The sequence below is a fragment of the Pinus tabuliformis genome, chromosome X, assembly GCF_031772625.1.
Source record: "Pinus tabuliformis cultivar Carrire ecotype Pingquan chromosome X, CPIR1, whole genome shotgun sequence".
NCBI classification, from domain to species: Eukaryota; Viridiplantae; Streptophyta; class Pinopsida; order Pinales; family Pinaceae; genus Pinus; species Pinus tabuliformis.
Genome location: NC_142308.1, coordinates 478,336,586 through 478,363,947, shown reverse-complemented (window position 1 = coordinate 478,363,947; position 27,362 = coordinate 478,336,586). Strand labels below are relative to the sequence as shown.

The 27,362-nt window shown below is 37.6% G+C and overlaps 1 protein-coding gene across 8 annotated transcripts in view; it reads left to right on the top strand.

Moving 5' to 3' along the window:
* Nucleotides 1-26,513, top strand: part of LOC149140764 (uncharacterized) — a 59,154-nt gene extending 32,641 nt beyond the window's left edge. For all 8 annotated transcript variants that reach the window (XM_089447911.1, XM_089447909.1, XM_089447915.1 and 5 more), the window contains exons 5-6: nt 23,581-23,872; nt 25,372-26,513. In XM_089447911.1, the coding sequence (XP_089304037.1) occupies nt 23,581-23,872; nt 25,372-26,069 (990 nt within the window). In that variant the 3' untranslated portion in view covers nt 26,070-26,513. The remainder of the gene's footprint in view (nt 1-23,580; nt 23,873-25,371) is intronic.
* The last annotated feature ends 849 nt before the right edge of the window (nt 26,514-27,362 follow it).

Sequence of the window (27,362 nt, the reverse complement as noted above, 5' to 3'; positions counted from 1 at the left end):
TTGCTTGTGTTCACGTATTGGACGAGGAAGATGCACCTGATCCATCATCCCCAACTGGCCCCAGATCTGCACCATACACTTTGCAGATGATCTAGGATTTCTACGATGATATGGCATATCCTACATTATCATCCTAGCCCTTGAGGGCAACCTATAAGCATTTTCTATTTGTTTGGAGACCCATGAGGACACTTGTGTGCCCCCACAGTCATTTGGAGCACCACATGTTATTTACAAGGGGCCAACCCCTTGTCCATTGCTTTTGAGGGTCCTATTCTTCATTGTGGCACCCATGGACCTCATTAGGCCTTCTAGAGGGCCCTACGATATGCATAGATTATTATTTGACCTCTTGAGAGGCTTACTTTTTCATTTGTGAGCTAGTTTGGTGGGCTTGTCACCAAATGGTTGTATTATTAGCACAATATTTTATTTTTGGGGCTTATGTAGGCCAAGCCGGCTAATTCGAATTTCTTAGATGTGTATAAATACAAGTGAGGTGAGGTCATTTCTCATCATCACTTTGGATTGGATCTCTCTCTTCTTTAGAGAATTTCACACCTTTTTTCTAGAGGATGAATTGGAGCATTTATGGATGAATTTTGATGTATGGTTATTGGTCTATCTTCTCTTGGAGCTTCTCTATTGTCATTTGTGAATGGTTGGATATAATCTACTGCATGTAAGTATGGATTTTTGATGTTATTCTTGTTACTTTTGTCATATATGCTGGATGGGATTTTCGTTGTTTTAACTTTTAAGGCTAATTGTTGCATGCAAATTATTGCTTAATATTTTGGGATTGTCTCTATCATAACGTTCTCTCCATGTATTGGGCCATGTAGTGTGAGCGAAATCTCCTAGGGGTAAAATTAGGCTTTGATAAGCCATTCCTTTTGTGCATTTGAAGTATAAAGGTTGCAAGGTTGCTTTCACTTGACCTAGAGGGTTTGTGAAGTAATTTTGAGGCCTCCTTGACTGGGAACCAAGAAATCGTACACATAATCAACATAGACTCCATTATCCCAAGGATTAAGGCACTAATCTACCAAGGGTGGTCACCAAAACTCTCATTCTTTCACCCTCTCCCAAGTCTAGCCACATTGGGGTGCCTAGGGCATCAATTTCCTGACAAGCTAGCCACTAAAAAAATTCGATCTCCTAGGGTCTCTTGCGTTGGCCTTTCCTCTAGCCTTCCAAATTTGAAGACATTTCGATGGTGGAATTGGAAGAAAAGCCAAGCCCTAGCTCCAGGACCAAAACTTGCACTGCCATCCCCAAGGCTAGCACTTCCTAGGGTCAAAGTAACATCATTGAGTGAAATACTTTCTTTGATCCTTCCCACCTTGTCTAGGGTAAGAATATCATTGATTGTTTCATACCTTCCTCATACCCTAGACTGGGTCCACTTGGCCCCGTGTCGTCCCACTCCTTTGAAAGACCATTCTTCAAGAATCATCCGGGATACCAATTCTGACAAGGATTTTAGGGATTGGGAAACTCCTTCACAAGTCTTATCCCATAAACCTAACCCCCAAAATCCTCTTCCTTTCCCTAGAAGCACATAGTACCTTGCTTAAAAAGCAAGCAAGCTCCATCCTCCAAAACCTTCTGGGAAAAGGTATGGGTCACTCATATCCATTGAATTATCATTCATTAGTGACTCCATAAATAGCGGGTCTCCTCCCATCGGTGAAAGTCTGTAAATAGAAGGGAGCCTTCGCTGAGGTGACAGTGGGCTAAGACTCCACTTGTTGCCCTTGGCCTAGCATTTGCCCTTTAGGGATTCCCCTTAAGTCCCTTGCTAGTTTGAGCAGTAACAGGACACATTATTATGCTACATATGCCACCTTTGTGTGCCTTCAAGCGAGCGTGCCAAGCTGATTTGGGAGGCGCACTACAGTCTGGTCGCAGGACACTTTGATGTGGAGAAAACTATGGCCGTACTACAAAAGTACTTTTATTGGCCAAAACTTCGACAGGATGTTGGGAAATATATCAGATCCTGCACTGCTTGTGGCATCAACAAGCCAACCATCAAGGAGTAAGGCTTGTACACTCCTCTGCCTATTCCCAGCCAACTTTGGGAATCCTTCTCCATGGACTATTTGTCTGGCCTCCCTTTTACCAAGCATGGTAATGACTGTGTATTTGTGGTCGGGGACAAATTTTCTAAGATGTCTATATTGGCGACCTATAAGAAGAGTATCACAGTAGAGGACACTGCCAAACTCTTCTTTGAATGAGTGTGGGTACATTTTTGGATCCCACAACCATTATATCAGCTCGGGATAGCAGGTTCCTGAGCACATTCTGGTCAAGCCTCTAGACACTATTGGACACCAAGTCAACCGCATTCCATCCTAGATTGATGGCCAGACAAAGGTCGACAATAAGATGATAGTGCACATACTATGCATGTACAATTCTAAGTATCCACGAACTTGGGATGAGAGCCTTCCTTATGTGCAACACAACTACAACAGAGCTCTCCATAGCTCGACTGGTTACAGTCCCTTTTTAATGGGTCTAGGATTTCAACCATTGTGTTCGATTGATGTTGCCATGGCTCATGTGACTACACCCACACATCTACAGTCTGAGGCTGATAAAGAAACCAAATTTATTGAACGTATCTGGCACATCCGCCAACAGGTTCACGACATCTTGGAGAAGTCCAACGCTAAGTACAAGCAGCGACATGATCAACATCAGGTGCCACACAAGTTTCAGTTGGCCGACAAAGTTTGGTTGCATTTGCAGAAAGAACACCTCACTGGAATCAGAAGCTCAGACCACTCCGATATGGGCCTTACACCATTACCAAGGCTATGGGAGATAATGCTTTTGAGCTCAACATTACCCCATTCCTTGGCCTGCACCCAATGTTCAATGTGGACTGCTTTCAACTATACTTTCCATCATTATTGGACACATCAGACATTGCAGAACAACTCAAACCGACATAGATAAACCCAGATTGCATGGAATAGACCACAACTGATTGGATCATGGACACACAGATCAAGAACACTCGCCAACAAAAGATCCAACTATATCGGGTTGTCAAAGCTGGCCAACTCCTGCACCAAGGCAAGTGGCTCACTAGGGACCAAGTTCAGCAGAAGTTTCCCCATCTCGTGGAGGCACTCAACATAATGGGGACCATTGCTTTCTAAGGGGGGAGGACTGATCCAGGTGGATATTGGTGGCCACCTGCCTAGTCCACTTGGACCCCCACCATTGTACCATTATTTCTTTCAATTTTCGTAATTGTAGCACAATTTAATATTTTTGGCAGTTTTTCAGGTACTAAACTTCCAGAGCTGTTTAGAGGCCCTAAACGACGTTTTTTTTTTGGAAAATGGGTAAACGTGAGTCTTTGGGTCACATTTGTAGTCGAAAGTTGTAGTCCTTGGATAAATCTTTCTAATGAGGTATCATGCGCGTCAAACGGAGTTCATATGCCAAAGTTATGACCCCAGGGAGTCGATGCACCAATTTACCTTAACGGGGCCCACAGTTTTGGCGCTTCATGTCCTAGGGTTAGGTTTTTGAATGTTTAGCGTTTTCCATTGTTTCTCAATAATAAATAGGCCTTCGAGCCTCATTGTAACAAATTTCAGAGACATGTAGCTCCACATATCTTCTAAGAGATAAGCTACCATCGCCCAAGCTAGTCTATTTCCATTCTGTATGTAAGCATATTTCAATTCTTTGATATTAATGAAATGAATATTTAATTTTGCTGCTTTTCTGTGTTTATGTTTATATCTGTATTCTGTTTTGATCTTGCATAAGTTCCAATCAAAATTGGAATTGCTTATTTGGTTGATCCACATCTCTTGCAATCTTTCCTAGGTTTTTTCCAAATGTGCCTGTGGCATTAGAGAAAGTAGTGAGTTGTTGATGTATTTCCAATTGCTTCGACTCATTAGGTACCATGTGCTCCAAGCACTCATACAACCCATCTCTGACCTCCCTGTTGAAATCAGTGTTTTTAAAACCGGAACCGGTGACCAAACCGGTCCACCTAATGAACCGGTTTACCGACCGGAACCGGTCTAACCGGGACTGGTTTGGTCTAAACGAACCGGTTTTTAAAAAATACATTAAATAATTAATTTTTAATGAAACAAAACTATTTTTAAGATGTAAAACCATGATTCCAAGCCAATAGAGACAAAATATGCAAAGTTTGCTCATTTATATACCATGCAAAGGTGAATATATCAAAATGGCACCGAGTGCAATACATATCATCGACAAAATAGCAAAATACATAAGAAATGAGGTTCTAAATGGCCTATAAAGTCCAAAAACAATGCTGCAAGCTATGAGGCCATTGGCCTACTACAAGTCTTCAGTTAAGTTATAAACCGGCCGGATGTAATGTCCTTCAGTCTGCATATTTATTCTCTCTACAAATCTATAGAAGTTAGGAGTAGGACATCTCTTGTTAAGGGAAAAATTTCAACTCTTATTGGTGAATAAATATTATTAGGATCCTTGAGTTGACTGTTGAACAGATCAAAGCTATCCTTTTGCAGTCATTGGTGAATCTTGATAAGCCCTGGATTTATGAGTTTTCGGACTTTGCAATAAGCAAAAGATTAGCAAGTGTTGAAGTGACATATGTGATATATGAATAAAAGACACCTTTGTTAGGTATCCCATTATGAATATATGACATTGACCCCCTCCGCAATCTCATTGTCTTGTTGAACAACTTAAAGTATCAAAATGCACTAAGCCAATGATTGAATTTAGTGTTGTGTTTTAGCTCAGAGCATTATAATTGAAGGCATATCTTTAGTTATACTAAGAACAATTGGAGTCATCTTTGCAAGTCAAAAGGCAACAACATTAAGCAAAAGCATCTTGATAATATAACCAAAAAAGGGACTATTATTTCATATTTAATCACAGTGAGAATTTTAAAAACTACACAGTTCATGACTAAGGGTTTTCATCATTTACAGTAACACTAACAGTGACAAGTAGCAGTGTATCTTGAGAAAGTCTTTTGTAGAAGGTGACTTTGTATTTATTAGGAAAGTTCAAATGATGTAGGACAACAAGATATTGACTGTCCTATTTTGGTTTTAGCAACAATATTATTGATCATAAGAAGTGACAGTGGTACAAACTACAATGATAATAACTTAACAGTGAACAGTGTCCATAAACCGGCCGGTTTAGGACGGAACCGGCCGGTTGCTATAAACCGGCCGGTTCCGCCCTAAACCGGCCGGTTTTTTACCAGTTAGGGCCTATTTTTGGGCACGTTGGGGTGTAAACCGGGTTAGAAGGGCCGGTTCGGACCGGCCAGCCCTCCAACCGGCCGGTTAGACCGGTAACCGGTTTTCTGTGCCGGTTTTAAAAACTATGGTTGAAATATGTAACTAGGTCCGGTCTTCATAATGGCATATGTAATCGTGATTTTATGTATTTAATGAAAAGAGAAAAATAAATTTATTATTTGTGTTCTTGAGGCATTGGTTTCATGCTCAAGGAAAAATTAGTTTTAGGTGAAGCACCCATTGAGTGCTTCTAGGTTTGTCATAAAGTCAATTGAGTCATTGTCATGTATTGAAGACCCATTTGAGCATGTTACATATTGTAAAGAACAATTTATTGAGTCAAAAGACCCTCCAAGAACTCATCTTGGCACAAAGATCAAGTCGGCCTATATGAAGGGACAAGTCAACCTCAAGATAACAACTTGTACCCCTCACAAGCCTATAAATAAGAAGAAATTCAACCTCATTTGTACACTCACTCAAGCAAGTTCAATCTCCTCAAGATAAAAGCTGCAAAATGATGAAGAAGAAGATCAAGATCAAAGTTTTTAGGCCTCTCTCTCTTTCTTTCATTAGGGTTACTACAATTTATGGGCTGGACGAAATTATGAAGCTGCATCGAAGCTGTGAAGATGGAATGTCAAAGTTGTGAAGCTGTCTCTAGATCGAAGCTATTAGGTTGAAGCTGCGTCAAGGTTGAAGCTGCAATGCTGCTAGGTCAAAGTTGTTGAAGCTTCTAGGTCGAAGTTGCAAAAATTGTTGCTGGGGTCAAAGTTGTTGGAAGGTCGAAGTACTGGACACTGTGTAAGGAAAGCTCATCAAGAAGGAAGGATGACTTGGTCTTGGAGGGTCTTGGTCAAGGGTCATAGGTCTTGGAATTCGTCAATTGAAGTTCTATAAGAAGAGAAGGATTCTATTGGGTTTTCCTCTCAGTTGGAGAGGTTTTGGCCTTGGCTGATTGCCTATATCTTTTGTCCTATTGTCTCATTGTTCTTTATGATTTGGTAGCTATTTGATGATAGAGAATTCTAATAATAATAAAGGAAAGAAGAAGTTAATCAAGTAAAGTAAAAATACATCACAAGCAGTTAACAAAGTAAGAGAAATCACCTACACTTGTTGGCCCCTAGATTTCTCAACACTCCCTAGCATGATCTTCTCCTAGCTTAGCTTTATAATGATAATTTTGGTTCAAGAAATACTCGATTGCATGTATAGGACAATGGAGTTGATTGTTCCATCTGTTATCAATGATATCCTAGACAGGCCCATATTTACTTACTTTGTCCTTATAGGTTGCCCGTATCTTCTTCTTTTCTTGATTTATAGCCTCATAGATGTAGCCCATGGCCAATTCCCCCCCATCCACCAACAATAAGACCTTAACAAGGGGCTCACCAATTTTCACAAGCTCTGTTGCTTTTTGTTGGGTGTGCGTTATATTCTTTCCATGAGTAGCCCTAGGTGTTGTTACGTAGTGTTGGGGACAATTGGGAGGGGGGGTAGTAGCCCCCTTGCACAGGATCCGGGGCAATGCCCCATGATTTTTTTCTTTATTTTATTTTTATGCAAACCCAATAATAGTTGGGCGAACCCAAGGATGGGGGGCGTACCCAAGGATGGTGGGCAAACCTACCCATGGTTTTGTGCATGACGATTTTTGCCCATGGTATTTTGTAGATCTAGTCAAGGGAACTACAATTATGTTCCAATCCAAGGTTAATGGATTGGTGTTTATGATTGCTTCGACATGTCTATAATGCATTGTGACATTGGAAGGAATATAATGAAAAATCAATATGGTTTTCCCGATTTGGGATCCAGGAGAAAATATGTGTATATTTTATGTTCTTGGCATTGTATATTTTTTTTGTTTTAAGAATCTATTTGTAGGTAATGTCTGGACTATGTACAGGGTTAAAACCTACACTTTTTTCCAAAAAGTGTTGTCAAAAACTTTCTTTTTGGTGTCTTTTCCATTTTCTTTGCGAGCCCACCGAGATGAATTCCAATCATCACCGGAAAACATTTTTTGCAAGTTTTGTTGTTGGGATGTGAGAGATTGCAATGTGCGAAAGTGAGTTGCAAATCTCGTGATGGCGAGCCTAACAAGCTCCATGCCCCAATGTTCCCAATGTTTTTCCTCATTAGGCTCAATACCCATGAGTGGTTGTAGATGTATTTTGTGATACTCTTGGCATGCTCTATAGTGTTATTTACCCACTCCAATTTTCCTATGTCCTCAAGCATGAGGTCTATGCAATGTGCAACACATGGGATCTGAAATATGGTCCTATATTTGGCCTCTAGAATCTTTCCAACAAGAACATAGTTTGAGGCATTATCAGTGATGACTTGCACAAAATTATGTTCCCCCACTGTTGTAACAATCTCATCCAAAAGCTCAAATAATAGGTTGGCATCTTTCATCCTATCAGATGCATCAAACGATCTCAAAAGCATAGTTCCTTGAGGGCAAGAGACAAGGAAATTTATGATAGTGCATTCTTTCCATTAGTTCGTCCATCTGACATGATGGAACAACCTGTTTTGGTCCATGACTCCTTTAAATTCATTTAGATATTCTACAATGGATGCAATCTCTCTTTGCAAAAGAGTTCCCCTCAAGTCATGCAAAGTAGGGCCTTTTAAGCCCTTCCCTGTAGTGATAGCAACATCCCACATAGCCTGGTAATAAGGTGAGCGAGCAACATTAAATGGGATATCTGCATCATACCACCATCTGGCAATGTATTCAAAAGAAACATCTCAACATTGCTTTTTCCAATGAGAATCCAAGGTGGGTTGACTTAGACTTGGTAGGGAGGTAGTGGCACTAGCAGTAGCAGAGGTAGAGGTGGGGGAAGATGTGAAATAACTCTTAATGTTTATCTTTTTTTAACCTTTGGGTTGGCGTTGAGGTTGAGAGTGAGACCCAAGAGGGGGAGGAACATAATGGAAGGGGTCATGGAGATTGGTGGAAGGGATAAAGGAGTCTTCAAGGTCAAAATCATCATACTCACTTGCTTCTCTCCTAGCCATAGCTTTTGCAAGTTCCTTCTTCCTTGCAATTTCATCTTGTATAGCCTTTTCCCTAGCCTTTGCCTCCTAAAAATTCTCTAACTTTTCAAGGTATTATTTCCTAATAGGCCCTATCACTTTATCTGGTGCATCACGGGGGTTATTTGGCCTCTTATACCAGCCAAGTGTTGTTTCAACCTATAAATACCAATGTTGCGGTTATCGTTATCGAGATATTATTGGCAATGGAAAAAATTGGAAAAAATCATAAAAATCGGGAAAAATTTGTAAAATACAAAAATATTCATTTTTTTTTTCAAATTTTTTAATATCTAAAGCATCTACAACATAAAATAAATACATTGACACATAAATATGATAAAATAACTAATATATAAGATGTGTAATATCATTTCTAGTGCTACATCACACATAACAATGAATCATGTCCTGAATAGTAAGTCCTGACTCTTGAGTCCCAACTCAGCTTCAAAATATCAACAAAAAATATAATAATGTATCTCATATCATGAGTCATAATTTCATATACAATGAAATGAACCAAATAACTAAAGTCTAATAGACTAATACTATTGATTTCCTTTGCCCCTCTTGCAAGAAAATGCAATAGCTTTCCCTTTCCCTCTAGATGTAGATGTCGGTGGAGTTGGCAGTGGACTCTGCTGTGCTCTAGAAGCTGAAGAACTAGGAGCTATAGGAGGTAGACCACATCCTCTATTGGTGGCAGGGGTAGCTCGGGTAGGTGGTGTCACCTCCTCCTCCTCCTCCTCCTCCCCCTCTATGCCTTCCATTACCTCCTGCTCTAACCAATCATTGGCAGACTCCATGAGAGGCCTCTCGGCCTCAACCCTCCATGCAGCAGTGGTGTCAATCCCATCCAATGAGATGGCCTCCATATCAGGTATCCTCTCAAGTTGCCTCACCCACAATTGAAGATTGTAGTAGACGTAGACCATGTCATTAAGTCGTTGGGACTCCAACCTGTACAAAGATCATGAAATAATAATTATAAAAAAAATATTGTTTAATGAATTCAAAAAATTATTTGGAAATTTGCAATATTTTAAATTTTAAGTTTAACCTGTTGTGCTTCTTGTTGTGTATTTTTTCAAATACACTCCAGTTGTGCTCGCATCCTGAGGAGCTACATGTTTGGTTGAAGATTCGAATGGCAAGCTTTTGCAGAAGGGGTACCTTGGCACCATACATTCTCCACCATGCATCTACAACAAAATTACAAATAAAATTTTAAATAAACATAAGAAAAAAAATGAAATTTGAAAGTTGAAGCAAAGTATGAAGTTATGAACTTGAAGAGACAATGAAATTTGAAACAAACTAAAAAATACCTGGCATTTTAGTCGTCCTATCAGTCACAGCCATGTCAAAGCCAAATGTGCCACCTGCCATCCTGTATGTCTCAATTTCTTTGGAGATTTCTATATGTTCTGCTGGAGATCGCACCATCCTCTGAACACAAGTTAAGAATCTATCGATGATCTCAGCATCAAATACGAACCCACATGGGTAAGAAAATGCAGGGTTCAGGTAGATCTCTACAGCATGAATGGGACAATGGAGTGTGTTGTTCCATCGTTCATCAATCACTTCCCATAGGAGGAGTTGTTTTTGAAATCCCTCATCTCCTTTATCATCATAGTAGGCCCGAATGGATTCTTTGGCCCTGTCCATGGCCTCATACAAATAGCCCATTGCGGGCTTCTCACCATCAACTAATCGAAGAACCTTTACCAAAGGTTTAGTAACGGTGCACACCTCCTGCACTTCGGCCCAAAAGTCTTCTTGGTATGAAACTAATCTACATATGGCCTCTCCCTCTGGTTTGCGGCTCATTGTCAAAGCATGCCACTCCTCTGAAAGAAACATTCTCTTCACATCCCACATAGAATTCAAGAGGGATTGAAGAGATATGAAACTGGTGGCAAACTGTGTAATGGCGGGGCGCACCAACTCCTTGTTGTTGGTGAATTTTCTCATCAAGCTAAGCACAGATGTATGATTATATATAAATTTTGTAATGCTTTTTGATGAGTCAACAATATCTTTGACAAAGGAAAATTTTCCTATGTCCTCCAACATCAAATCAATACAATGTGCAATACAAGGTGTCCAAAATAAAGTAGGATACCTCTCCATATGCATCCTGCCAGCAACAACATAATTTGTAGCATTGTCCATTATGACTTGGACAAAATGTTCTGCACCCACCTCCAAAATAAACACATCTAGCAAATCACTAAAGTTTTTGCATCTTTGATATGTGAAGATGTATCAATAGATTTCATAAACATTGTCCCCTTGGGACAACTAACCAAGAAGTTTATAAGGGTTCTCCCCTTTTGGTTGGTCCAACCATCTGACATCACAGTGCATCCTGTTTGTGCCCATGATGCCCTAAACTCCTCCAATCTTTTGGTGCAATCAACCTTTTCATTTTGAAAAATCCGACCTCTAAAGTCATCATAAGAAGAGATTTTGTACCCTGGGCCAACAGTTGCAATAATATCAACAACATGTTGGAAAAATGGATTATTCCTTGCAATGCTGAAAGGAATATCACTCCAAAGGAGAAATTTGGCCAACAACTTGTCAACTTGTTCTTTTTTTAGTTTTTTTAAGCATTGAAGTGATAGATGGTTGTGAACAAGGTGTGGTTTTAGGAACAAAAAATGATGAGGCAGCTGCCGGGTTGGTTGTAGATATTGATGCTGAAGTAGAACCAATGCCACTTCCTTTTTCACCTGAGCCTAACACCCTCTTTGCTAGTTGCTTCTTCATTTCTGCTTTGGCCTCTCTCTCGTGCTCTAATTCTTCCAATGATCTCATGGCTATTCGGATGATTTCCGGATTTGTATTTGTGCAAGACCCTACATCAAATCCAGGGATTTATGCATGGTGATACTTCAATCTATAAACCCACCTTGACATATGATGTCCACACAAATTGCAACTCAAGTTTATTTCATCAAACCCTCCATCAGGTTCACCAAATTCCCACAGAGGGTCTAATTTCCTTGGCATGTTTGTAACTTGGTTGAACTATTGACTCTTGAGTTTTAAATTTGTAAGATGAAGTTTGAACTTTGAAGTTGAATGTTGAACCTATGGCAAAATAAGGATTGCAAATTACAAAAAAAAAATAAAAAAATACATACATGAGTAACATGACAAAACACATTGAATTTTTGACAATTTAACAAACAAAAACACCATTAAATCAACTCAAAAATATTTGATAAACAATAGGTTATCCAAACCCAACAAAAAACAAACAAAAAAACCAAAACAAAACACATAAATTTGGTGCCCATACCGGTTTGCCGGAGAAAATTGATCCTCTCCTCCTCAGCTCTCAATCCACTAGGGTTTTTGAGTCGTTTTTCTCCTCCAATCAGCTCTCAATTGACCAAGGTTTTCCTCCTAGGTCACTCCCAATCCATTGCTGCTATTGTTTGTCCAAATGAATCAAAAAAAATTTGTTTTTTGGTGTTATAAACCCGCAGTTCGCCGGCCTGGTGATAACAACGCCATCGAATCGCGATAATTTTGTTTTTATCACGATTTTTTTAAATTATCGTGATTTTTTCCTGAAAAAATCGCGAAAAAAATACGCATAAAAATCGGGCGCGAAAAAGAAAATACACATAAAAGTCAAGCGATGATAACGTTGAATTATAAAAATCGTGATAATTCGATAATATCGCGATTTTCGCATCACTGATAAATACCCCCTCCTCCTATTGCGTGCTTGCCATATTTTCACAACATTATTCCATCAACAACATCACAGTGAAGCCATGCAACATCTTTGGCTTTTGGGGCCATAATGGATGGTGAAATTTCAGATTTGGAAAAAGAGATTTTCAAATAAAATAGAAAAGTGCAAAATGTATGATCAATTACTATCTTTCTTCCTTGATGTATCTTAACTTGAAAGAGGGGAAAAAATATAAAAACAAAAACAACAATGAAATCTGGAATTTTTTTTAGGGAAAAATCATACTTGGAAGGTTGGAAATGCAAACTAGTCGATGAAGCCTCCTCCCAAAGTCACCAACTCCACTAGAAAGCTCCTCCAAGATGAGAAAGAACCTCCAAACTTGTTGTTGTTTCCCCTAAACTCGAGGTTGTTGCTCCAAAACTCCAGGTTGTTGCAACATTGTCCAAGCTTTCAAACTCTCACAAACACTAGAAATCAAATGTGTGAGGCAAATGGGAGCTTGGAATTGCTTTTATAAGTTTAGGGGGGGAAAATTGGGGGGAAAGCTACTCATGATTTGCTCAAAACCACCCGCGAACCCCATTATTCCGTCCACCAGCGTGACACCCGAACTGATCGGTTTGCGATGGAATCGATTGGTCAGGACCAATTAGGTTCCAAACTAGCCGGTTTGGCACCTAACTGGTCCTGATCGGCCTATGGATTGGATTTATTGGACTGGTTTGATCTCGAGATTAGCTAACCGGCCAGTTTGGTCGATTTCTGGTTTGAACCAGTTGGATTTTAAAACTATGCCTCTCAGACCTCAATCTCAACAACATAAAAACCCAAAATGACAAAAAAAGACCCGACCTGAACGCTTTAAATCGCAAAAAGAGCAACAAGGCGATAATTTGATTGTCTCGCGATAATTTTAGTAATTATCACTATAGATTCAAAACAGGAAAAATATTGCGATAAATTCTGGCGAGGGACAATTTGGCGATAATATTGTGATAATTCTGATATTATCATGATATGTGCAATATTGTGCTCAAGCCCTTGTGAAGTAGCCTTAATTTCTTGTGTATCCTTCAAAACCCCTTAGAAGTAGCCTTAATTGCCTATGTAGCCTTCAAGACCCCTTAAAACATTTATAGACACAATGGTGGATAATAGTGCTAATTTGCTAACAATACGTATTGGTCCAACCAACACTCCTTTCACTTTCATATATTTGATGGATGACACCTCTAGCCATTCATTACAAGTTTATCATCATCTACTTGGATGACATACTAGTTTTCAATTAAACTTAGGAAGGACATGTGCGACATATTCAATAATTCCTCAACGTTGTTTAATGTAGGACATAGGCTAACATTGGCAAATATTCCTGTGTAGTGTAGAAACTTCAATATTTGTGGTGCACCATTGATGAAACGAAGTTTATGTCATCCCAATAGAATGCAAATTATATCAAATATTGGTTGACTCATTGGAACATCATAGAAGTTCATAGTTTCCTCATGATTGCAAAATTCTATCCATGTCTTTAATTTTCACATGGTCTCTAAACCAAGTCTTGAAAGGGATCAACAAGAAGATACATTCCTTTGGACTGAAAAATAGTGACAAGCCTTCAACAACACTGTATTTAGTAGTACTATGTTTAGCGGTAATCTTGCCCATTCTTGACTTCACTCGACCCTTTGAGTTCAAGATAGATGCATTAGGTTATGCATTTGGCACTATTCCAACACAACATGGGTGTCCAATCACCTACCACTTTGAAACCTTCAGTGACATTGTACAAAATACTCAACTTATTACAAGGAGCCCCATGCAATCATCTAAGTAGTCCTGCAATGGTGGCAGTGGACACTATTTCCTTAGCAAAGAAACAATTGTACTCTCATACCTTAATAAGGTTTGTGATTCTTGCACACTCAAAGCTAGGGAAAGATGGTCTAATTACAACAATTCCATTTGATAGTTTGACATAAGAAGGGAAAAGGCAACAAGGTTGTAGATTGCTCAAGTCAACTTCAATTGGTGCTCTTGATGGTTTCATAGTTATAATTTAATAGAATGGGTAGTGTTAGAATCGAAGTTGCCGAAATCTCGAATCCGAATGGAATTAGGGAAAATTTGAAAAAAATAGCATTCGTACAAAAAATACTTATGAAATTCAAAATTTTAATTTATATATTAATGTCCGGGCAATATAAATCCAAACCATTAGATACTAATTATGCAAAGTTTGTACATGCACATAGCATATAAGGGTGAACATAGTTAAATGTATTGAGTGTGATACATATTCAAACTAAACACATAAACGTTAAGGCTCCAAAAGGCCTGTAGAGTACCAAAAATTCATCTACAACATATCGTCAAAAGGGATCCCCATCAACATGCTTTGGCTCTGCATGGTATCAATATCATTAGTGTCTCACCTAGATCATCTAGGTACAACACTAGTCCTTGGAACCTCTAGTGCTGCAAGTGGCTCCAAGTCCATCCAGCCTAGGTCATCACTTGAAAATGTTGCTTGCTGATGATCCATCTTGAGGTGGGAGAATGAAATCTACATCAGTGGCTTTGTTCAATCACTGGTTGCACCTCAATTGAAGGTTGCATTACATGAAGACTAAATCATTCAATCATTGTCGTTTCAAATGGTTTCTCTTCTCTGTGTGTATGCACTGAAATATGTTCCAGCAGCCCTCACACCCATAAAAACTACAAGTGTGTCTCAATATCTGCTAATGTAGAGTTTCTATCTACTGTAATTATACCACAAATTGTTCCAAGTCACTCCAATATCATCCCGCATCAACTCTCTTTGCCACAACTCTGAAATCAATAAATGATCACAATGATCAATCAGAAGAGTGTGAGGCAAGTAAAGAAGGTTGGGGGTGGGGCTCATTATCATATAGACTAGAATCATCGTTTAGGTGGGGTAACTTTTTTCCCCTAGTTTTTTTGATGTTGTAGCAAGTTCAAATTGGTTTTGAATCTGCAGGTTCAGAATGGTTTAGTCAGTTCGTCTTTGAACTGACCAGTATGGTTCTTGTCTAAGCTTGTTGGTTTGAACAATAATTGGTCCTGGTATGGTTCTTATGTGGAAACTAATCGTTTTGGGTGCAAATCTATTTAAACTGGCTGGTGCAAACTAATCAGTAAGTTTTAGCAACATTGGGTGGTGCTTGACATACAAGGTTATGACTCCAACAACTAGTTTGAACTATATTTAATTGAGAAAATACTTTTGTTTGACCTTTATTTGCCTTCTTAGAGCTAATAGGTTGACGACAACCAGTTGTTTAACAAAGTTTCTTCAAACTTGGGGCACCTTTGAATTCCTCAAGAGAATGACACCAATGCCTAGTATGGGAAGTAAATTACTCCAAAGTTGTAGGACATCTGACATTTCAATATCAAAAGCCTTGCAACTCGTAGGTACATTTCTATTGGAAGGCTAATAATTCTTTAGGATGCTGAAGTACATGTCAAATCATGGGTTCATTTGCAATATTGTGAAACTTGTGAATTGCAAACTAGTTATGTGCACACTTTTACCAATTCCATCTTGATAATGCAAATAAATCACCATGGTTTTTTATTTGGATTCACCTCTATCAAGTATTATTGACATTGTGTATATGTAAATATGTGTTGTCTTCGTTACATTTTCTAAAATCAGGTAGATCCATTTTAACTTTGGATTTACCATGCATAGAAAGGGATTAATTTAAGCCCCTCATGTATATATATATATATATATATATATATATATATATATGCAACATGTGTCAACTCCGTGTTAAGAACAAAAGGAGTTACACATCTCTCTCATATGGATGCAGAACACACCTATTGATAGAATGGGATTAATTTAAGCCACTCGATATATATATATATATATATGGACGCAACATGTGTCAACTCCATGTTAAGAACAAAAGGAGTTACACATCTCTCTCATATGGATGCAGAAAACATCTATTGATAGAATGAGATCTTTTTTACTTTCGAGATATAATATATAGATAAAGTTGAAACTTGATATGAATATATTGTATTTATGGCTGATAGTGAGATAATTTTTTTTTATTAATATTTTTTTAAATGCCACATGTCAACTCCATATTGAACATAGAAGGAATTACACATCTTCCTCACACTGGACTGTAGAGAGGGCCTCTCGATCGCAGACCATCATAATAACTTGCACCAAGTCTATTACTACTCCTTGTTAAATTGTTATTTATGAAAGAGGTTGTCAATCAAACCCTTGTCCACCTTTTATTCATATAAAACTATGCACATTTTTGCACAACCTACCTTTCATTCTAGAATCAACACTCTTGTAACATGGCTATCTACAACTTTCCAAGTCCTAGTCTGTTTTAGACCTCTCGAGGTTTTCAACTATTGGCACTGTGGCAACAGTTTAAAGGAGCATGACAAAGAAGACCAATTCATTCACAAGTTAAAATATCCATCGACATTTCCACCCAACAACAACAGGATAAAGAAGATCAATTCATTCATCGGATTCAACAGATCCACCAACAAATTCTAAAGTTTAAACATTCTCCACCAACAAGGAGAAAAGTGAAAGGAGCAAGATGGTGATATACATCACAGCCTTCATCAGTTCAAGATACACTTGTGGCAGATTCAACAAAGACGTGATAGAATAGAATAGATGAACCACTGCCTAGACAGGTGAACTGGACATTGACCTCAATAGTAAAAAATGTTCGACACACGTTCAACAACATGGTGTTGCCTCAGTGAATAATCAATGCCTACAACTGACCGTCCTGTGCCACTCCATGATGCACAACCTTAAGTTCCTTTTTAGTGCTCAATCCATACGTCTAAGATTTGAATCTATGATTTTAACCACTTCCTTGGAATCTGCACTTATGATTGTGCTGATTATTATTCTTGTATGGGCCTTACCTGACAATCCTTTACCAAAAGGTGCGTAGGGGAGAGGTCGTTCCCCAAAGATACTGGGAGCGATCTAAGTTTATTTAAATATATGTGTGCACAGTTCCGAGAGTGGTCCAATGAGCGCTCGGGAGCACTTGAGAGCGGAAGCCCTTGTAGTTCTCCCATCAATGGATAAGACTAGCAATTGCCCCTAAAGTTGCAAAGATACACCGAAGGAATAGAGGATAAGGAATTGGTAATATACTAAGTTTATCTGGACTATGTTTAGGTTCAAAGTCAGCGAGTTGTAACTATAACTCATAGATTGGTGCCAATAGTTCATAAGTCAACGTGTTGCAGGGAATTTATGACTTAGCAAGAGTTAAGACATCTATAAACAAGCCTACAAGGGGGGTCCTACTCACAGGGGGTATCTACCCTTCTAGCTTTATTACAATAAGCCAACATGTAATTCGGAATTGAATTTGAGTGGGGGAGAACAAATCATCCACCCTACCACCCCAGATATGAACCCTTGATGTTTTAAAAGGACATGATCATGGGCTTTGATCCACTTATGTGTGTATGGGTCACAAGACCATTAATATAATATCTTTGGATGTAACCACACATTCAATCATTATCTTAAGGCATCTCATACCTTTTAGAATAAACAACCTTCACAATAATTTAACCTTGTCCAATACTAAAGAAACTCCTCATTTTTCACCATTAAATCTAACTTTTATGATTAATAAATTCATATAAATTAATAAAAATAGAGCAAAGACAATGATACCTTCTTACTCTAGTTTCCAATAAAGGTTCCATCAATTTATAAAGACGTTGTCACCTTCATACTCTAGTTTCAAATAAAGGGTTCATCAATTTATAAATACATGCATTGCAGTCTCCAACAATGCCCCGTTTCCCCACCAGCTAAAGCGACACTTCGACTGAAGCCTTGTAGCCACTGCCAACTAAGAGTAACAATGAGCTCTAATACCATGTTGAAAATTAGACATGCTAGGAATCTCCAACATTGACACAAAACATACATATTTACCTTTGGAAAAATGTTACATATGATAAAGGGCAAGAACATGAATTCTCATCATAGTTACTATGTTCAAATGGATCCCAAACCTTTCAAATCAGTCAAGGCCAAACCTGTGAATCTATCGGTCTTGAAAAGGAAACAAGAGGATAAAACAATAAAGAAAAGGCATATAAAAGTTACAATTTTTTTTAGTACATACCATATGTATAAATGTATATAATTTTTTTAATTACTTCAGAGTGTATTTCTGTGTTTTTCTGTGATTATTTAAATTTCTGGGCAATGTGCAATATGTATAATTTCTATATGCCATGTTTTTGACCCATCATTGATCTGCCCGCTACATCCCCAGTCTACTCTCAATATAAAGGAGAACAAGTTGTTAGCAGTTTGCTTTGGATTTTCAATATTTATCTTCATATTAAACATAAAAACACGTGGAAGAAAGATTCCAGTGGTTCTTATGTTTATACTTTGAAATTTGATGCATTACTATTTTAAAAGAGAATGATGGAATATAAATTGTCATAAAAAATGAGAAAAAAAACGCTATCCAACTGAAGAAAAAATACAGCCTAAAAAATTTAAATAGATTGGGAATATATAGGCCATGATAAAATGCACAAGAAAGAACTGGAAATGCTAAAAGTGGAGATTAATCACATGATTGATTAAATCAACGACCTATCTTTATTCAACTACATGTCCACTTTGTAGGAGAAAACTCAGTGAGTGAATCCGGAAAATATAAACAGATTACAATAATATAAAGTTGAATGAAACTCTTTCCACAATGAGGGTCATCATCATACTATAATGAAGAGGGTAAATCTAAAAAATAATGCTAGCTAGATTACAATGGTAAAATGCTTACTTTAGTAGAATAATCTGCTACTTTGTATATAGCATGTAATCCTTGTTCACCAAGAAAGTAAGGAGCACATAATTTATTTCAGATTAATCTGTGGCATTGTATAAAGCATGCAATCCTTGTTTGCCAAGAAAAACTACGTAAGATTTATTTCCAATCAATTTTGTGTATTCACTTGATGTAAACTTCCAACTAAAGGTTATTCATCACTCTTGAGGCCATTAAAAAAATGATGCTCAAATCCTGCAATAACAAGTTGCAAATTAACCTATATTAGTCAATCTAAATAACCTACCTACCTAAGATATGTTTGTCAATCTAAATAACCTACCTATACATAAAAGTACATGGAGCTGTTTGGCACAGTCAAGAAACATAACAAATTCCCAAAAAATCCAAAATAACTTGAATGCTTATATAGTTCTATAAAAATGAAGCAAGCTGAAATGCTAATTGTGTCACTACTTTACCTCACTCTTCAGACATAATTGTTTTTCTTATTGCTTCAGTTTGTAAAGAAGCAAAGTCCTTATAGCTTCAGGCTGTAAAGAAACAAAGCTCATCCATTAGGTATGGAAATTTTTAAGGAGGAAAACTGTATTGAAATTTATGTGTGTAAAATGGGAAACATCTTAGTCATTTTTACATATGCTTTCCTCTGTTGTTGAATACTATCTAAGTTAAGAACAAAGCTTTGCATTAATTATTTCACACAGTCTGGATCTTGAAGTAACTTTTTAGTGCTATGTGTTTTCATAGGTTTGTGCTGACCTTTAGAAATAAAGTCAGATGAACTTATGTTTTTCTGAGTTTAATTTGATGAGACGCTAATGGTTCTTTAAATGATTACCACCAAGATTTATGGTTATTGAACTATTTCATATGTTGTTGATCATGGAAAGTTTGCATTCAGAAAAATTAGTTTGATAGTTTTATTCTGATTCACCTTGATGGACTCTTGTACGTGCAAAAATCTTTTGTTGAATACACTGCAAGAATTGCCTTGGATAGACCCCTCGTGAGTGGTGTTACCTGTACTCATAGGGTTCTTCATTCAGAAGAGGAGCAGTTTGAAATTTAAGGTCCACTCAAAAAAGAATTTCAGCTAATTTGACACTGGTCCATCTTATTTACACAAACTGTTCAAATGCATATTTTCCTCAGGGACCTAGCTGAAATTCAATCTCATCACTTCAAAAAGGCTCTGTTCCTGCACTTAACGAGTTTCAATCCTCTGAGGTCAATTGCATAAGTAAAACGAGGAACATAAAAAAGGTTCTAGACCTTCTTTTGAAGACTTCTAATCCTCGTATAGGTGAGATTCGATCTCTTCATTTTAAAAACGTTCTAGACCTTCTTTTAGAGACTTTAATCTTCTGAGTTCAGTGTACTCATTGAATTGGATTAAAGAAAGAAATATTAGTTGAGACACCTAGTTTAGCATAAGCTGCAAAAGATCTCAGCCCTTCGAGTTAGGAAAATTGGTGTTGGCTAAACTTGCATACATAGAATAGTTTCCCAGACAACAACAATGCACACAAAATACCTATGACATCTAATCAAGTTTGGAGAATGAAACCCTTCTTCTCTCCATGTGTTCCATTCTATAAAAATGAAACAAGCCCTAAAACCAATAAGAATATAACTTTCTGATATAGCAAGCAAGAAATAGGACATGGGTTCAAAATACTCTATAGATAAAATACTCGTACAACTTGAGTGGGCCTAATGGTTAAGAGCATGTGTTTCCTCCTAAGAGGTCACAGGTTCAAAACCAGAGGGGAGTAGAGTATGTATGCCTTCGTAGACTTAGCAGTCAAATCGCTGCGCGGAGGTGGGTCCCTTGTCCCACAAACAAGGAGGTCTCATACACCAATTTGGTGTCTGGCTTGGCTGTGACCTTAAAAATAGATATTATTATTATTATTATTAAAATAATATTAACTGTAATATATCTGGATTCTCTTTGTTCCCCATATTTACAATGGCTTGTTCATCTGAAAAACACTCAGGTAAGTAGTAATCATTAAATATCTAATCGTTCAGAAGACTTGGAAATTGGTCGCAGGTTTGGCAGAGCTGAAATAGACTTCCCTCTGCTGAAATTAGATCGTTTTCCTCAGTGGGGCTAAATGGTTCAGGTGCAGAGCATGTGTGCTAAGTAGGGCTTGACGGAGCAAGAACGGGAAAATCCTCTGCCTTCTAGGGAAGGTTGAAGGCAGGATGGCGGTGCTGCCATATTAGCAAAGTCACAGACTCTTTCCAAAAGAGCAAGAAGATAGACGACTGTGATTTTCACACATGAAACTTACCTGTAAAAACGCGGTCCACTTCATGGCTTTGAGAATCGGCACTCTGCAAGGCTCGTATTCCATCAGAGGTGATTTCAACCCCTTCATGCCTAGATCCGCGACTGGCTTGCAGGAAACAAGGAGATTAAAGAGCACAGTAATAATTTCCCTCATCATTAACCCACAAACATTCCCTCTGCATCTTCATCGTGAATGGTAACAGGAGCATTAATGGCTCCATTTGACGGAATCTCTGTGAACTTGTGGAGTCGTTGTTGCAACCACCGAACAATATTGCAAGGTTTGGACAGTAGAGAATACAAACCATGGAAACCGCTCGCCATCCGCAGTCAAGCAAATGACCAGCAGAAACCGCTCGCCATCTGCGGTCAACCAAACGACCACAATTGCAAAATCCTTTCCATGCATAAGTTTTTTACTGGACAGAGGAGGACAAAAATGGGGCACTGGGATTGGCTGGGATGAACAGTTTTTGCCCAACCAACTCCATAGAGGAACACGTTTGGTGTAATTACAGAGAGCATGCTCCAGGTCCTTGGAATAGGTGTTGTAACAGACATGGTTAGTGTAGACATGTCCCTATGTACAAAATGGTGACACCTAATAAGTCTGGAGTGAGGTTTGAACCTGAATCTTAGTCGCTCAAGCTAATATATTTTAATAAAAAAAATAAAAAATCAGAAAGGAAAAGATTACTGAATCCCAGCATAATGCTAAACAGCTAAACATTCATAAACAAAATAATAAAAGTATATTGAGATGGTAGGAAATATGAAATTATGATGAATATTTGTGAAAGAGGTCTAAAGATCTACATCTAGTACAGTTATCACAACCCTGCATAATGGAAACAGCGACAGAAATCACGTTAAGAATGGGTGAGTTTGGGACATTGGTGAATGGGCTCCATGCTTTTCTTATGATTTCTAGACAGAGGAATTTAAAAGCACGATCTCATGTGGATTGCAAGATCGTTAAGGTTATTTGGTTTATGCACAATCATTTAAAAATTATGGATTCAGTAACAATGTTAAGTGGTAAAGATTTGCTTAGTTTAGCCACTAATATAGTAATATTGCAAAATATCCATCTTAGTTTGTGATAATCATATTCAGTCTACTATAACTCTATTCCCAGTTTGAGATATATTTTGGAGTAAAGGGAGAAACATTCTTCCAGAAGGAAGGCTCATCCATCTTCCCCTGTTACAGGCTGAGGAGAGATGCTACTTTTCTCAACTCCTAGGTTTAATAAAGGTTCTTTGGATTTTATAATTTTACAGCTCCTAGGTTTAATAAAGGCCCTTTGGATTTTACAAAATTGTTGTTGAAGCTATTAACTGAGTTGGAGATGTAAGGACATCAAGGGGGGGAATAGAATGCTATGACCAAGGCTGCTGGTAAATAGGAAGGGCTGAAGGTCAATGAAAAGCACAGATCGAGATTGAAGCTTGGTGTTCGCTTATAAACACTAAATGCAACTATAAGTCAGATTTATGAAATGTATAGCATTATCCGAATTATAATTTTATATAATAAGAGAAAACACAACTTACATAAGCTGTCAATAAGTTGAACACTTTATATTTCGCATTTTTTATGTGTTTGAAATGTCTAATGCTAATTTAAAATGTAGAAATTTTGTTTTGAGTTCAACATGTTTTATATGTGTGTCAAAGGTAATAATTAGCTTTGAGAATATATACAAGACAAGAAAAGTCTGTTTTTGCTGGAGGAAGTTCTGCTTGGTTAGTTCTAGTAAGTAATAAGTACAACTCAGTGAAAGGTCAGTTTTATGAATACTGTGACCAAGGCTACTAAGAAGTGGCAACTGAAGATTAATGAACACAGATGGAGATTGAAGCTTGGTGTCTGCTGCAAACACTAGGTCAGTTTTGTGAAGTGCACAGCATTATTCAAATTACAATCATCTGGAGTCAGAGGAGATGCAACTTAAATAAGCTTCCAATAATATAAGCACATTATATTTCAGATTTTTTTATATGTTTGAAATGTCTAGATACCAATTTCGAACGTAGAAATTTGTCTTGAATTCAACTAGTTTTATAGATGTGTCAAATGTAATATCTAGCTTTGAGAATATATAAAAGACAAGAAAAGTCTGTTTTTCCTGTAACAAATTATGCGTGGTTAGCTCTATAGTAAACACAGCTCAGTCGAAGGAATATATCTTTGAATCATAATAAAACAAAATCTACTGGTTGAAAATATCTTTGAATGTTCACGTCATTATTCCTTTTTATGTCTACTAGAATCTTATATCCTAGTTGTGATGTCTTATTGTGTTGCATTTTACAGATGCCAGACAACATTGTGTACAATGATTCGAATGCGAGCCGAATTACAGGAAAGAAGAGCAGTCATGACCAAGAAGACATAGATAGAACAACTTATAGTCTTTCTCCAATAGAATTGGAGAGACGATTGCATGAAGTTTTGCAAAAGAGACAGGAAGATCATATCGCAGAACTAGAGGCTGATTTGAAAATCACAGAAGATGAGCTTCTAGACAAAGAAAAAGAGCTTTCTTGGTGGAAGGAACATGTATTGCAGCTTTTAGAAGAAAAGAATGAAGGCACAACAGCTCCAGGCAAAGTTTTGCTCTTTAAGACATTTTCAGTAGTTATTTATTTCTGCGGATTGGTAGTCTTCATTATCTTAGGAGAGGAGAATCTCTTGCATTAAAGTGTAGCAATAGAGGAAGATTGGACGGCTATTTTTGCTGAATATGTGATTTTTTTTGCTGCCTAGAAGATTTTCATTACCATTTCAAAAGAATGCATAACCTGGGAATAATTGTTATGGGAGAGGATATGTGTCTTCCGCATAAATGTTTGCATTATTGGATGACTGTTTTTCTAGAACCCAATGCCCTTGCAAAATGTGGCCATTTTGGAAATCCAGCCATTCATCTGAATTTATAAAACCAAGGTTCAGGCAACACATGTTTTGCACCTTTGTTCTGTCCAGTGGAAGGCATATTTGAATATTTCTCTTGGTGAGGTTTGAATTTCCAATTTCTAACTACTTACTACTTGATGCATAGTTCTCTTTCTACACACGCAACTGAATCTAGTTAGTTTCCCATCCTACCACGGTATGTTGATTTTCTACTCGAAGTTGGGAGGCAGGCACCTGTTTTGCTTTACTTATTTTTGGATTTTGTTTTTTGTATTACTTGATCATTTTCATATGGATGAATGCCATCGAAGCCTTTTCAGTGGTTTTATCTTGTTCCTTTGATATCGTAGGTCTTACAGGTGATGTACTGGGGTTGTTATTAGCACAATGTTGTTGTCCATGGTGGCAACAGATGGATTCCATAATGTTGAACTTCTGATAGAGGATGATTTTGGCCATTTCTAACGTATGATCACGAACCCAATCATGGAAAACTACCTTTATCACTTGTAAGTGACATTGTGATTCTCATGGTAGCTTTGACAATCGATAATCCCTCTCAGTTTGCTCCATGGTTCTCTCTGATTTTCAACCGTTTTTAACAAAAGAAAACCCTATTGTAGGTTTTACCTACAATAGGTTGATATCGTAGGTCTTACAGGTGATGTACTGGGGCTGTTATTAGCACATTGTTGTTGTCCATGGTGGCAACAGCTGGATTCCATAATGTTGAACTTCTCATAGAGAATGATTTTGGCCATTTCTAACGTATGATCACGATTCACGAACCCAATCATGGAAAACTACCTTTATCACTTGTAAGTGACATTGTGATTCTCATGGTAGCTTTGACAATGGATAAGCCTTCTCAGTTCGCTCCATGGTTCTCTCTGATTTTCAACCGTTTTTAACAAAAGAAAACCCTATTGTAGGTTTTACCTGTATTGGCTTACAGTTATTTTGCAGTCACAATCAGTCCAACTCATGGCATTACTATCTCCATTGTCCTTACTGTCAAATTTCCTTTTTCAACACAGTATCCTGTTTGAATTTTAATTAGCAATATGATATGTGTGGCGAGGCATGCATGTGTTGCTTGTTTTTGAAATTATTAATGGAACGATGGATCAGTCAGATGCAAAAATGACATGTTTCAGGAATAATGACTGATTTATTTTTCGGTTGCAGGGGATGAATCCATTGCTTCTATGTCTACAGGAAAAGGGTCCAAGAAAAATTTATTCTTTTCCTACTCTTGTAATGGAGATGATCTGATTAAGGATCAGGAGAGTTTAAAGCGTTCAGAGGCTTCGAATTGCTGTGAAGATATTGCCAGTGTTTCATCAAGGGGGACCCTTGATGTTAGAGATGAAAGTTCAAATTCAGATTCTCTTTTAGCAGACTTTAAGCATTTGAATAATTTGCAAACTGGAAGGAAGCATGCAAATTCGCTAGCACAGACCGAGACACGGATCCATACTTTTGGATCTAATAGTCCTCAGAATAGTCGAGGGACTGAACGAAAGCAAAATGTTTTGTTAGATATAACGAAGAAGGCTGTTTACACAGATAATCTTCAAAATGATTCTACGGCAAGAGAACCTTGTATAGACATGCCTTCTGCTTCAAAGAGCATTCCTTTCCAGCAAACTAAAGAATTTATTCCCAATTCTGTTTTTAATACCCCATTAGGGTATAAAAAAATGCAGAATACACCAGAGTGTGAGACATATTCTGTGGGGCGAAGAGAACCTAGATCCCCAGTTCTGAACAAGATAAAGCATTGGGAGGCACTTTCACGAAGAGATACATCGTCAACGCAATCATGTGATATGGATAACGACCATCTTCTTGCAACATGCCATCATTCTTTGGTTTCTTGTTAAAAGTGAGGCAAAGTGCTGGAACATCAATGAATCATGACAAATGGAAACAGGGCATCGGTTGTGCTGAGCAGGATACTGTAGGAATTAAGCTTGAATCCTTTTCTGATACTAAATTGCACTGTTCAGATTGCAGGACAAATGGAAACAGGGTTCATTCGGTTATGCTGAGCAGGATAATGTAGGAATTAAGCTTGAATCCTCTTCCGATACTAAATTGCACTGTTCTGATTGTAGGGTTTCGGCGTGAGCATGTTTTTTATACTTAGAGGTAACTTGTAGCGTGTCTCTTCAGTAAATTATAGTGTAGCCTGTATGTTGGACAAGTGTAAATTGCCAGGAAGTGTTTCTGATTGATGGTTGGCTGTCGTTAGTGTCCCTTTTGTCGACTTTATTCAAATTATTCTCCATTGTGATTATGTCTTATCGATCAATACTTTTGGGCTCCCTCTAGTATATTTGCCTACACAGTTATTGTATACCCTTTCCCCAGATTGATTGTATCTTATTTCCAAATGCTTATTTTAAATTGCTATAATGAGTTCTATTTTCTGTTGATTTTATTTTGGAGAATGTTTTATGTAGGTTAAGATCTAATCTCAGCAAAAGGTTCAAATATTTATGGATATTTGTATTTTGTTATGTAAACATTATTATGTTGAGATTCTTCTTTTTTCTTCTTCTTTTTTTTTCTCGGAAAAAGCGTAATTTTCATTAAAAAGATATCAAAATTACATGTTTTATGATACTGCAGATATGAACTGCTGTCAGCAAAAAGGGAGTACTGTTTAGAGCTATTATAAACTTTACAAAAACTATTATGATGCTTACTGATAATAAACTTCTGAGAAGTCCAGTAAGTTTCTAAGAATATGAGTTTTGTCCAAAAATATACTGAAAATTGGTAAGTTATATATATAGAAGGAGAAAGTAAAAGAAAAGCTGTTGAATGATCTAGCGATCATTCTGATAGGAACCAATCATGTCCATAAAAGGATGATGATAGTAACTGTAGAAACTGTTGCCCCTGTATTCCTGTATCTGCCATTGACCTCTGTTCAGCTGCGCTGCCTCTTTATATAAATGATCAGCGATCTCATTCCTTTCTCTGTATATATGTGAGCATGCAAATGAATCAAATTGGGACTTTAGAGAAAGGATATCATTCAGAATATCTCTAAGTGTGTGCAAGTGACAATGATTAACTTCATTTGTCCAGTTAATTATGAGCTGTGAGTCTCCAAATATCTGAAGTTGTTGGCAATTTTGTTCTTTTGCAAAAAGGAGAAGGTATTT